General features: G+C 47.1%; 1 protein-coding gene across 3 annotated transcripts in view; it reads right to left on the bottom strand.

Annotated features, from left to right (window-relative positions):
- LOC144773645 (uncharacterized) overlaps nt 1-14340 on the bottom strand; it is a 108575-nt gene extending 94235 nt beyond the window's left edge. The window contains exon 1 of one of the 3 annotated variants that reach the window (XM_078658796.1): nt 14136-14340. In XM_078658796.1, the coding sequence (XP_078514922.1) occupies nt 14136-14202 (67 nt within the window). In that variant the 5' untranslated portion in view covers nt 14203-14340. The remainder of the gene's footprint in view (nt 1-14135) is intronic. The other 2 variants (XM_078658795.1, XM_078658794.1) reach the window with 2 other exon arrangements.
- Nucleotides 14341-14696: the final 356 nt, after the last annotated feature.

A 14696-nucleotide genomic window follows, 5' to 3' on the forward strand; every position in this document is an offset into this window, starting at 1 on the left:
ACCTATACCTAACCTAAACTGGGCACATATGTTCCTATCAGCCACTCCTATGGAAGGCCTCATCAATCCTGGAGGCAGAGTGCTTGGAAATATGTGAGATGGTGCTCTAGCATGAGCTGAGCCTGTCTGCAGCTGTCGGGAACCACTCCCATAGCTGTTCAGGGATATTGCCATACCATATACTCTTAAGTGCTTTATAATCCTCACGGTTATTTGCTAACTTTGGTTTGGCTTTATCAAAACATGTCGAGTAAGGTGTCATACGATTTGGAATACTATCCCCTCGACAGTTCTGTCAACGGGGATAGCATTCCACCCTTCTAGAGGGACACGACTTGTACCTAGCCTTAACCCCGGTTAAAGTTAACCAGATCCTCAGCATCACAAAATGGATGCTGCCACCACAGACACAAGTCTGACCTCCTGCTGCTGGGAGTCCTTCCAGCGAGGAAGGCTTGGACAAAGGGTTTCCTGCCTTGGGAGGTGCTAGCAGCGCACCAGACAGGATTTTGTGTATTGGGTAGGACAGGGCTGAATAGATTGAGACATGCCCGGGGCACACAAGGTGTCCTCGTGCATAAGTCAGTCCAAACCGGTCCTGGGACTTTCCAGACCCAGGCCTGGCGAGGAGCTGGACAAAGGAAAGGGGGTGTAACCGCCCCCCTTCCTGGTCCCACCCAGAGGAGGGACCTAGCAGGTGATCCATCCCTCAGATTGGGAATAAGAGTGGGAGCAGTGCCATAGCACCTCAGATCATCCTGAATCAACTTGAAATACAGAAGAAGACTGGACTTCGACATTCTGCTGCTCAGAAGACGGAAGAGAATCTCCCTTTTGGCCTAGGAGTGGCCACCCTGTGAACACAGGTACCAACCAGCAACTCGACGTCTGCTTTGCCGCCGCCTCCCGCCAGAGCCCGAGCCCAGAGCCTGACAAGACCCAGACTCCCAGACTTCTCACAGCCCGATCCACAGTCCCTGCAAAGAAGGGACCCGTGGAGGCACAGAGAGACGTGGGACCGGACCTCTTGGAAGACCCCCGAAAAGCTGACTGCGCAGCATCCGAGGCACCCTCGACGTTGTGCTTTGGGGACTAAGAACCTCTACCACAGAGCAGCCCTTTCACCGAAGGCACCATCCGGATTTGCTATATTTTCCTTTAAGGAACTAAGACAGCTTGCGTCTTAAGAGGTCTGAAGACAGGGCCATCCCCTACTACAGACCACCTTAGAGAGCTCTTAGACCAGTCTGAGGCTCTAAAGACCTCTAAAGCAGACCCCACAGGGAATGCTGAAGGAGGCTCTCCCACTGAAGATGACAGTACTGATGCCCCTGTCCCTGTATTCCAGTTAGATGAGGATGACCAAGTCACTGGAGATACTCAGCCTGAAGAGGAAGAGGAGGAGGAAGAAAAGGAGACAGAAGGGGGGAGCAGTGATTCTGATGATGGCAGAAATAGTCAGGTGCTAGTCAGCAGGCTTAACCAGGCCAACTTAAGTGTATTTGGACCTTGCCCAGGCACCCAAGTGGATTAACCAGGAGCGCAGGAGGAGGAGGAATCACTCAGGTGACTCCAATACCTCCCAAGCTTCTAGAGGTTCTCATGGTCACTCCAGAAGGGAGATGACTAGCCCTCAGAGAAGGGAACATGAGGCCAAAATGAGAGAGGCTGAGCTTAGGATCCAGAAACAAGAATTAGAAGTTGCCCTGGCCCAAGAGAAACTTGCTAGAGCAAGACAGCCTAGAGAGAGTGGATTAGGATCCACTGGTGGCAGCACTATCCCTAAGGATAAAGACAGGTCCTATGACAATAGAAACCTGAGTAAGATTGTGCCCCCCTACAAAGTTGGGGATGATATCCACAAATGTATGACTGCACTTGAGAGAGCTTGCAAAGTACAGCAGGTCCCTCAGGAGCAGTGGGCAGCAATCTTGTGGCTCTCCTTTGAAGGTAGAGGCCGAGACAGACTCCTCACAGTTAGTGATGGGGATTCTAGAAACTACCTGGTCCTGAAGAGTGCTCTGATTGATGGGTTAGGCTTAACCACTGAACAGTACAGGTTAATGTTCAGAGAGACCCAGAAGACACAGACTCAGGACTGGTCTGAATTTGTTGAATGTGCCACTAAGGCTCTGGAGGTCTGGTTGCTGGGAAGTAAGGTTACTGACTATACAGGATTGTATAATTTAATTATGAGAGAGCAAATCTTAAGTAATTGTCAAAATCAGCTTCTACATCAGCACCTGGTTGACTCTGATCTGACCTCTCCACAAGAATTGGGTAAGAGGGCAGACAAATGGGTCAGAACCAGGATCAGGCCTAAGAACCAGGGTGGTGACCAAAAGAAAGAGACTACCAAGCCTCAAGAGAAGGGTGGGGATAAAAGCAAGGAAAAGACTTCCCCAGGGCCCCAAAACTCCAATGGGAAGGGTGGGCCCCACAACACTTCCTCTACAGAAAGGAAACCTTACTGCCAGGCCTGTAAACAGGTTGGGCATTGGAAAACAGACAGCTGTTGTCCCAAGAATGGCAATAGGGAGAATATACCTCCAGGTAAGGCTCCAACACCTCCTGTCACTGTTAGCAGTGGTCCCTAAGCTGGTGGGAGCACCCCCAAGAATTTGGGTGGGTTTACTTTTGGAGGACAGGTGGACTCTGGCCTATCCAGGTCCCCTAACTCAGATACTCTTGTCTATGAGACTGGCATGGGATTTGCCAATTTCACTGCTTGCCCAAACCCTTTGAGCAAGTATAGGCAGGAGCCCCTCATCAATGGCTTGAAAGTTGAGGCCTTTAGAGACACAGGGGCTAGCATCACCATGGTGGCTGAATGTCTAGTCCCCTCAAGGCAACTTTTACCTGATGCAACATATCAGGTGACAAACATTGATGGCATAGAAACCAGTCATGCCATGGCAGTAGTCAATCTTAGCTGGGGAGGTGTCACTGGCCCAAAGAGAGTGGCAGTGTCAGCAAACCTGCCTGTAGATTGCCTACTTGGTAATGATTTGGAAATCTCAGCCTGGGCTGAGGTTGAACAACAAACCCATTCTAAAATGGTAAATCTCCATGGAAAGGTTAGTGGGGCTGTAATGGCTACAGCCCCAATCCAAGATGACCTTCCTGAAAAGGTTGGGAGGGCTGAGCAACCCTCAGCCCCATCTTTAGATAACTTCCCTCCTGAAAAGATTAGCAGAGCTGTTATGATAACAGCTCATACCCAAACTGAGTCTCCTCCTGAAAAGTTTGGTGGGGCTGTGATGGCCACAGCCCAAACTCAAATTGATACATGGGTAGTGAAGCCTGAAATGATGGATCACTCCACCCAAACGGAGAGCATGGAGGAGGAAGAGAAATCTCCCCCTCACCAGACATTAGGAAAGGATAAGCCTCCTCAGGGAACTGATCTTACCCCTGATGAAGGAACTGTCCCAGAGGTTGTCAGGCCTAGCCTGACAGAGCCTCTGATGGCAGTGGACCCTTCTCAGGTGGGACCCAGTCTGGAGCAGGTAACCAGCCCCTCTCTACCTTGCCTTAGTCAGCCCAGGGCTGCAGAGGACAAGAAGGACAGTGAGCCCCAAAGGGCCCCCTGTCAAATAAAGCACCCCCATCAACAGATTAGGGGCACCAAAACTAGTAGCCCTAGTGAGGTGAAAACTTTAAAAACTCCTGAGGGAGCCCCCTTTAAAGTAGTCAGGGACCTCCCACAGATGGATTCTGTTGGGCACAGCCAAACCTGGGACCCCAAGGGCCCAAACCTGAACTGTCCCTCCAGCAAGCCATCTTTAGGTAGACAGAGGTTGACCCTGAGAGCACAGTGCAACTCAGTCAAAGAAAGAAAGGCACACATGGTGGAGAGTGATTGGAGGAAGTTGAGTCCTACAGAGGAATCTCACTTCAGTACTCCATCCCAACACCAGCCTTTAACTTTGCATAAACACACCACAGGTAGAGATTCCCCATGGTGGAGACCCTCAGATACCCTTAGGGTGAGGGATTGCTTAGTGGACCATGAGACAGGGGGTAACCAAGCCAGAGCTGGTACTTCCTTATATGGCCACTTAGGCAATATAGGCTTACCTGGTCAAGGATAGCCTTATCTCCTTACGTTTGGGGGGGGGGGGGTTATGTAGGAAGGTGGATTTCTGACTATGGTTACCCCCAAACTTTTTTCCTGGTGTTTAGCTGGTTTTTGATATAGTTGGCCTGAGATCCTGCTATTCAGGGCCCCAGGCTAATTGCTCTCTCCTTAAAATGGACTCCATGTACCTTAGGTACATTACGAATTGGAACTGGTTCACCTTATTGGCCCTAACAACAAATGGAGAGAGAGGGGGTCCAGGGGAATATTTAGAGACCCAACACAGTTATAGTCCCCAACAAGAAACACGATATTAACAAAATTAATAACTGTGGGTCTAACAGAAACTATCTTTGTGTACATATGTGTATATGATGCAACAATGTGTAATTAAATAAAGCTAGTAAGTTGCATAGGGACTAATCACTATGTGATATTGTTCCCATCAGTTATCTGTTCGGAACCGCTCTGGTCATCATTTGGGCCATTACACAGAGTGGTACGTCCCCCCTGCACTCACAAGTGTCCTTACTATTGATAACTGAAAAGCAGTGCTAAACCAAAACAGTGAGTGAAAGTGCTTATTGTTCAAATTGGATAATGAATTTGAAAGAACCTCTTTTATTTGTGACATTAATTCATTTCCAAATCTAAAATATTTCAAGTGCAAAGTAACAGTAGTTTAAACAAATATCTACTGCAAAATGTTTCCAGGTCGACATGTTTCTGCAGTTGTGTGACCCCAATGGTGTCTACTGTTTCTTCAGGACCAATAATTAACCTTGCTACTGCTTAAACAAACGGGTGAGTGCATAAGGAAACAAAAAACAAAAAAACAAAACTGCAAAGAGAGTTGCAGATAAGATCCTAGTTGAGATCCATGTGCTGGAAGGTCAGATTAAAGCAAAGATCACTGGAAAGCTATTTACAAAAAATCAAGATGAGAACAACAAAACGAATAAAGAATTTAAAGATTCAATTCTATTCGCCAAACTTGAAAAGTGCAAAAAAGACCTAGCCAAATTTGCTATGGATAAAGTTTATCCATATACCAGTGACACTTATACACCTCCGCCCTACAACAGAAACGGACGAAAAGGAGGGTCCACATATGGGACTTCCACTTCGGAAGACACTTCCAGCGATTCTGATTCAACTAATCAGGGGAACACTACCTACCAACAACGAGGCAGAGGTAACAAGAAGAACTGGAGAGGCTACAATTATGGACCTAACCAATCCAACCAGTGGTGGACACCGAACCCATGGATGACGGGGGGTCCCTTTCCTCCACAGATGCTGGGCCCTTTTGGTCCTATGCCTTTTCCGCAGAACCAGAATATGCAGCCTTTTTTAGGCTTTGGCCGAGGAAGGCAACGAGGAAGGAGACGGACATCCAGAGGCCAAGTACAGTGGAATTTCCCACCACAAGGGATGGGCCTACGGAATGGGAAACAGATCCCACAAGACCAAGCAGGATCGAGCTCGGGGACAGTTTAATTATCAATCTGAGTTCCAAAGAGCTGACTATGACTGAAAAACAGGTCCTCAATCGGGGCCTTGGCTTTGTGCAAACAAGTACTGGTGATCCTTTCGAGACACAAATCGAACTAGGAAAATTCTTTAGAAAGATCAGATTGCACTTTTTCTTCTCTAAATCAGAAGACCTCCAGAGGGTAGGAGTGAACACTGGTTTAAAAAAACCTTCAACGTTCACACCTCTATCTAGTACTATACCAACCAAAGTTACTACATTTGAAGAAGCTGTGAAATATGACATTCACAATTTGTTTGCGAATACTACCAAACCCTACATGAACATCCCAAGGGCAGAACAACAAGCTCTAACTGGACTAGCCCAAGACGATACAGTGACTATCAAACCCGCTGATAAAGGGGGTGCGACAGTACTCCTTGACACTACCACCTATAGAGACGAATGTTTGAGACAACTTAATGATACTAACTCCTATAGGTTGTTAACAGAAGATCCTACAGACAGAATCTCTAGGGACATCAAGCATCTCGTTGAAGAAGCATTAACAGAAGGTTGGGTTACTCCCTTTGAGGCAGCTTTCTTGAATACATCTAATCCGGTGATGCCATATTTTTATGTGCTCCCGAAGATTCACAAAGAGAAGCGACCACCTCCAGGGCGGCCGATCATTTCCGGAATTGGTTCTCTCTTGGAACCTTTATCGACTTTTGTCGATTTTTTTCTGCGCCCTCTAGTGAAATTGATGCCAACTTACATCCAGGACACTAAAGATCTGTTAAGGACACTCCCTACAATTGAATTTGACATGGCTACAGACTTACTGGTGTCATTTGATGTTGAGTCCCTGTACACCTCGATTCCCCAAAATGAGACTCTTGATGTGATCGAGGTGCTACTACGACAACAAGAATGGGACTCCATCACTCCAGTTTCTTTCATCATGAATTTGGCAACTTTGGCTATGAAAGAGAACTTTTTCAAGTTCGAGGAGAGGGTGTTCCTCCAGACATCCGGGACCAGCATGGGCAGCGTTTTTGCCCCTAGCCTGGCAAATTTATACGTCCATAAGTTTGAACAGGATTGTGTACTCGCCCCGACCAACCCTCATATAACATCTGTGAAAAGTTGGAAACGCTATATTGACGATATTTTTGTCGTATGGCATGGAACAGAGTCTGAGTTAAAAGCGTTCCATGATTGGCTGAATGATCAGAATAGCTTTCTGCGCTTCACTGTTGAGTATTCCAAACCCAGTTTAGCATTCTTGGATCTGTTGATCATAGCCACCCCTACAGGTTTGATTTCCGAACTGTATAAGAAGCCGATGGCTCGCAACTCTCTACTTCAATACGACAGTTGTCACCCAAAGGCACTGAGGGACAATCTGCCCTTTGGTCAGTTTTTACGGATTCAACGGAATTGTACAACGAAAGAAAGCTTCCAGAGACATGCAGACACCATTCAGAACTGGTTGTGCCAGAAGAAATATCCAAAAAAGTTGATTCAGAGGTCCAAGAAGAGGGCTTCAAACAACAATCGTGAATCACTCCTAGAGTTGACACCTTCGAAACCCCAAAATGAAAGGATTACATTTGTAAACACCTTTAATACAAGGTCAAATGCCATACAAAAAATCGTAAAAAAGCATTGGAAAATTTTGAACACTGGTCCTGATGTATTGCCTGAACCGTTATTCGCCTACAAGAGAGGGACGAACATGAGAGACCGTTTAGTGCACACTAGACCGCTAACTAGAAAGGTCCATCAAGTTGGCACTCTCTGGGACCTGCCCCCCGTGGAGGGACATCATCCATGCGGGACATGTGCGGCATGCCCACAGACTACCCACTCTACTAGTATCAATATAGGTACTCCACGACGTTGGGAACAAAAGAGGTTCACTAACTGTAACAGCACCAACCTCATCTACTTGATCACGTGCTCCTGCCAACTGAAGTACGTTGGCATGACGACAAGGAAGGTTAAAATAAGAATATCAGAACACAAGAGCACAATCAGATGCAAGAAACAAGCAACCCGCCTCACAAATCACTTTCTAACCGTGGGCCATAAACCAACTGATTTTACCTGGACTGTGCTAGAACAGCCATATATTCCTCCCCACATCACTGATATTTCAAAACATCTATTCAAAATTGAACAGAAATGGGTATATCGTCTGAACTCTGATAAATGCGGCCTCAACGAAGATATCCCTTGGATGACCTTATAAGAATAATCGGGTCTTTTTCAGCACATATAAGAATAATCTGGCCTCCTCCAGTGCATGTGATTCTAGAAGACAGGTGTGTTTTTCTAGGTGTCCCTAGATTTCACTAACAAAAAATGTGCATTCTTCAAGTCAATTTGTTACCCAAACAGTGAATAAGGGCTTAGTGACTACTGGATATTTGATGCCAAGCCGTTCTAGACTTACAAAGAATTTATAATGTGGATTTTGCGTCTTTAAGCATCCTTTTCGAAGTATTAACAAGGTATACTATTCAAGCTGAAAAAAGTGAAATAAGACTGATATACCTATCCATAATTGAAGAGGCAGACGCTTATAGAAATATTCACTTTGCTCTATCGACATGAATGTTCATAATGACAAATGTAATTGTATGTATGATCTGGTTGAGTAATCTTGAGACGATAGCGGTAATATCAGCGAATGGGCTATTCCTCAATTTTGATTATCTTTTCTAGCTCTCTTTGAATAAGATCTCCCTTCGTAAATAACTTTAAATACGATAAGTTTACCGCCTATTCGGTAAACTGTAAAACCATTAAATTATTACAGAAACGCCACCATAGACTATGAATCCCATGAGCCTCTGGTGCGCACACCGATGACGCGCTAACACTGACCAATGAGAGTTAGGTACTCTCATGCACGTGATACCGATGCGCCGCTGATCATCAGAAGAGGCCGATATGGATGACTTTTCTTCATAAGGACGCGAAGTCGGGTTCTCGAGTGCCTCCCCAAACAGCCGGATGCCCGCTTGGCGTATTGACGGACAGGTGAGAACCTCCGTCGATTTCTGGTCTTTTGCAAGACTATACAATCACGTTCACTTCTGACTATCAGAAGCAGATGAGCACTACTACTTTAAATATTACGTAAAATGTACAACTAGACAGCAGAATTTGCAACTAAGTGTCAAGTATAGACTGAAAACGCTATACCTATGTAGACAATTATTTTGGCAGACTCAGTGTACAGCAGCGAAGGTGTGGGGTCCTCACCATTTTCATTTTTGGTTTCTCTAATCAGAGCAATGCGCCTTTTTCCTGAGCTGTAGCCAGGTGAGGAGCGGCGCGTATCCTCCATACTCTAGGTGAGTGAGAGATAACCCTATCAATTCATATAGGGGTAGGTAATGTTGCGTTATACCTAGTATGGGCTAATCTATATAGCTCATTGAATTGATAACATTCCCAAGTGAATTGTTGTCTCACTATTTTTGTGTTATGTGTTTGTTTTCTCTTTTCCTTCAAAATGGGACGCATGGATATGATTTCATCCTAAACAGAGATGCGAGGACCGTATCAGGTGAAATCTTTTTTGTTTCCTTATGCACTCACCCGTTTGTTTAAGCAGTAGCAAGGTTAATTATTGGTCCTGAAGAAGCAGTAGACACCATTGGGGTCACACAACTGCAGAAACATGTCGACCTGGAAACATTTTGCAGTCGATATTTGTTTAAACTACTGTTACTTTGCACTTGAATTATTTTAGATTTGGAAATGAATTAATGTCACAAATAAAAGAGGTTCTTTCAAATTCATTATCCAATTTTAACAATAAGCACTTTCACTCACTTTTTTGGTGTAGCACTGCTTTTCAGTTATCAATAGTAAGGACACTTGTGAGTGCAGGGGGGACGTACCACTCTGTGTAATGGCCCAAATGATGACCAGGGCGGTTCCGAACAGATAACTGATGGGAACAATATCACATAGTGATTAGTCCCTATGCAACTTACTAGCTTTATTTAATTACACATTGTTGCATCATATACACATATGTACACAAAGATAGTTTCTGTTAGACCCACAGTTATTAATTTTGTTAATATCACCTTATTGGCCCCTGTAACAGTGTACCCTGGGTACCCAGGGCATAGGTGTTGCCAAGGCCTACCAGAGGCTGCAGCATGTATTGTGCCACCCCTGGCCTGGCCTCCATATTTGACACAACTGGCTGATCACTCAGCTGGGGCAAGTTGGTGTAATCACCTCTTGCTTAGGTGTAGTATACCTATACCTAACCTAAACTGGACACATATGTTCCTATCAGCCACTCCTATGGAAGGCCTCATCAATCCTGGAGGCAGAGTGCTTGGAAATATGTGAGATGGTGCTCTAGCATGAGCTGAGCCTGTCTGCAGCTGTCGGGAACCACTCCCTTAGCTGTTCCGGGATATTGCCATACCATATACTCTTAAGTGCATTATAATCCTCGCGGTTATTTGCTAACTTTGGTTTGGCTTTATCAAAACATGTCGAGTAAGGTGTCATACGATTTGGAATACTATCCCCTCGACAGTTCTGTTGACGGGGATAGCATTCCACCCTTCTAGAGGGACACGACATGTACCTAGCCTTAACCTCGGTTAAAGTTAACCAGAGCCTCAGCATCACAAAATGGATGCTGCCACCACAGACACAAGTCTGACCTCCTGCTGCTGGGAGTCCTTCCAGCGAGGAAGGCTTGGACAAAGGGTTTCCTGCCTTGGGAGGTGGGAGCACCGCCCCAGACAGGATTTTGTGTATTGGGTAGGACAGGGCTGAATAGATTGAGACATGCCTGGGGCACACAAGGTGTCCTCGTGCATAAGCCAGTCCAAACCGGTCCTGGGACTTTCCAGACCCAGGCCTGGCGAGGAGCTGGACAAAGGAAAGGGGGTGTAACCGCCCCCCTTCCTGGTCCCACCCAGAGGAGGGACCTAGCAGGTGATCCACCCCTCAGATTGGGAATAAGAGTGGGAGCAGTGCCATAGCACCTCAGATCATCCTGAAATCAACTTTAAACTAAGAAGACGCTGGACTTCGACATTCTGCTGCTCAGAAGACTGAAGAGTATCTCCCTTGTGGCCTAGGAGTGGCCACCCTGTGAACACAGGTACCAACCAGCAACTCGACGTCTGCTTTGCCGCCGCCTCCCGCCGGAGCCCGAGCCCAGAGCCTGACAAGACCCCAACTCCCAGACATCTCACAGCCCGATCCACAGTCCCTGCAAAGAAGGGACCCGTGGAGGCACCGAGAGACGTGGGACCGGACCTCTTGGAAGACCCCCGAGAAGCTGACTGCGCAGCATCCGAGGCACCCTCGACGTGGTGCTTTGGTGACTGAGAACCCCTACCACCGAGCAGTCCTTGCACCGAAGATTAGCCCCCCAGCATCTCCACGATCTGCGTGGGGCCCTTTTGCATTGTGCCACTCAACGCGCCATCCCGGCCACTAGCCACGTGGTCAGCGGCCATCTTGGCGATGAAACCTACAAACTACACTGCGGGTCTGGTTGCTCTAGACTTGCCCTCGCTCCTGTAAAAGGGAGCACCCGCTCTGACCTTGCTGGTCTGAGTGATAAGCCTTTTTCGATTCCTAGGTGACTTGCATTAGCCAAGGCCTGTTTGCTCCAATCAAGTTGCCGACACCGCCAACAGCGAGAAACTTGCGTGGTACAGCTAGTGATTGACTTCTGGACGTCCTCGACCTCTTCGTGTCCACGTGGCTGCAGAGAGAAGCTACACCTCAATGCCAGTTTGCACCCGACATCGCCTGGTTCCAACCTGGTTCCACGGTAGTCACTGGCTAGTGACTTTGAACATTGTCCCCTCTGCTTTCAGGTCTTCACAACTTCAGATCCACCCTTGGATCCACCGGAACTCTTCATATCGAGCCGCCTGCAGCATCTTCAGCTCCAAGCACCATCGACCATAGACCAGCGTGACGAAACCCGACACTACTTCGACGCTATGCACCCGCGTCCTGTCGGTGAGGTAACTCAGCATCGCCGGTGTTCCCACACTGGTACACACCTCTAGTGTCTGTGTCTAAAGTTTCATTCCTCTAGGTCACTCGGAAGGTTCCTTTTTAACTAACTTTATAACTTTTATGCACCATAGACATTGCATTGGTGAGTGCGTGCACTTTAAACACTGCACCCGAGTCCCGCAGGCCTTTCCCGACTTAGTCACTGCTAGTCCCAATCAACTCCAGTGATTCCCAAGGCCCTAGGCCTATTTCCTTTTCGATTGGTATCTCTTATGCCACTTTCTTAGTATATGGTTTAGGTGGCCCCTAGGGCTCATCCATATTGTGCAACTTTTGTGTATTTTAAATTGTGTTTTGTTTAACGCTTGTGCTTCTGTGCTCATAAAGAGTTCAGGGGATATTTGTAGTTAATAAGTATATATATATTTTCAATATATATCTGTGTGGTGTCCTTTCATTTGGTATTCAAGGGGGTTGTATATGGCAAAACAGCTTGCTTCACATGCCTTTCAGAGTTTAGCCTAAGACTGCTTTGTCCACGCTACCAGTGGATAGCTGGTCTATAAGGTTGACTTACAACCAATCATCATAAGTGTTGCTTGGCATGGTACAAGGTGATCACTAGAACTAGTGAGCATCATATACCAGGCCAACTTCTCACACCTGTGGCAGCCCATTCCACAATTGTCCAGCTGCCACAATATGAATGAATATTCAGACATCTGTGTGAATGTGAAGGGGTATGATTGAATATAAAATGGTATACATGAATGTAAATGGTATGTTTGAATGTGGAAGGATTAGTGTTAATGTAAAAGGTTTATGTGAACATAAAAGAGTATTTGTAAAGGGTATGCGTGAATGTGAAGGGGTATATACGAATATACAAAGCTATGTGTGAATGAGAAAGGAAATAATTGAATGTGAAGGGGTATAAGTGAATGTGAATGAAATGTGTAAATGGGAAAGGTGATGTGTGAGTGGGAAAGGGTAAATGTGAATGTGAAACGGTGTATGTGAATGCAAAGCGGCACGTGATATATGAACGTGTATGTGTGAATGTGATGGGGCATGCATAATAGTGAATAAGTTGGTTTGAATATGACAGGGCTTATTTGATAGTGTAGGGTGGGTCTAAATGTGAAAGGGTATGGGGAACGGGTATATTTGAATCAGAGTGATATGCGTGGATGGGTAATTTTGAATGTGAATTAGCCCAACCCCCTCCAGCCCTGAAAACGACTGCGACCTCCCAGCCCTGAAAACTAGTGCCAACCCAAACTAAAGTCCAGCCCCACTTACTTCACTGCGGATCTCTTCCTGCGCGGTCTCCCTGCTTCCTTCCCCAGCAGCTAGACTGCGCACTGCCTTAACCGACTGTTTCCCGTCTGCGGCTTCATTGAGAATCTCCTTACCCTCTCCATGCGTCGGACGGGCCCCGGCCATCTGACGTCACAGTGGGCGTGTGCGGAGGACGGCCGGGGGCCGTCCTAACCCTGCCCACTCATTCATTCACCAGCACTGCGGCGGAAGGGGAACATCCTTTACAACGCAACTTTTACCATGCAGTGCCTTTACAACGCAACTATTACAACGCAAACCATTACAACGCATTGCGCTGGGGGGGCGCTCTAGGATAGGAAATAGATTTAATTTACTATCCAACACCTTCCCTAGTGTCCACGGGGACTGGAGTTGGAATAGTAAATTAAACTATTCACTATCCAGCACCCCAAAACGCTATGCGTTGTAAAGGTCTGCGTTGTAATACTTGCGTTGTAAAAGCATGTGTGGTAAAAGCATGCGTTGTAATGTCATACATCTGCAGCGGAATTGTTAAACCTCCTCTATTCAAGCGTCCAGCCTAAAGGATTCAAATCTTTTACGTTTTTTGTGACCATGACCTGGAACAAGTTCCCCCCGAGACTGAGGCACACGTTCCTAGAACCCCCTTTTCGGGAAACAGCTGAAGGCATGGCTTTTTTTCGGCCCCTGACCCTATCTGCCACTCTCTCATGTGAAGAACCCAGGGCTTTAAATGGGATGAAAAACCTGGGGGGTCACCTGGCATGACGTCATTCTGTAACCTCTCCATTAGTGAGAAGAGCAGTGTGAGCAGCGCACATGGATGTGCCGCTGTAACTGCAGTCAGTCTGTGCCAGGGCACAAAACAGAGCCCGATAGAGACCCGTTTCGAGGCCCCCTTTAAAAAACTGCCGGTGCTCAGACCCGGTGAGACCCGGCCCTCTTAAAGCCCTGGAAGAACCCTCAAAGGCCCCCAGAGCCCTCGCCTCTGCTTTACTCAAAAGGGCTTCCTCGGCCTTTGTATAGCGCCAAGGGGCTCCCTTGGGAGGGACAGCAGCACTTTACGAATCCCCAATTCAATTCAATGAAATACCCCACCCTGCCCCTCGCTGTTTCCCAGCACTTGTCCCCGGTGTCCATGTATGTTCCTGTGCCTTGAATGCAGCCGCCCCTGCAGTCTGAGGCCTCTCGAGCTGCCAACAAACCTCCCCGCACATCAAAGGTAACCTTGGTTCGGGCTCTTACCTGGTGGCGCTGAGAACACGTCCCCGGCCCAGAGGGCGAGGAGGAGCAGGGAGCCGGCGACCTTCATGCTTCTGGAGTCGGCTGTTGTGATCCCGGCAGCTGAGCCCCGATGGCTTTTATACACCCCTTGGTTGGCACACCTGGCATTGTCGGTGACGCCTGTCCTGAGGCAGTGCCTGAGTGACGTCACCCAGGGCCAGGTGAGGCAAGAGTTACACTTCCGAGCATCACTGACTACTCCCCATTGATAGTTCATGGTTTCCTTATTTATTCAAGTGTTCCTTTGTCATCTCTCCCTCTCATCCGGGTTCTTCCGGGACCTTCCTAGCACAGAAGAACATTCTCTGGAGAGAAGCCCAGTGTCGACGCCATGTTACATTTCTTCTTTTAATCGTTTTAATCCATCGAAGGTTCTAGCCTTGACCCCCTCACCCCCATGTTTGTTATATCCCTCTCAGCTTCTTTGCATTCGATGTAAACATTGGTTACAAATCCGGCACTGAAATCTTGCAACCGGTGTCTCATTTTCCCAACTGACCTTTATATGAATAGATCAGTTCA

The sequence above is a fragment of the Lissotriton helveticus genome, chromosome 8 (genome assembly GCF_964261635.1).
Source record: "Lissotriton helveticus chromosome 8, aLisHel1.1, whole genome shotgun sequence".
Lineage (NCBI taxonomy): Eukaryota > Metazoa > Chordata > Amphibia > Caudata > Salamandridae > Lissotriton > Lissotriton helveticus.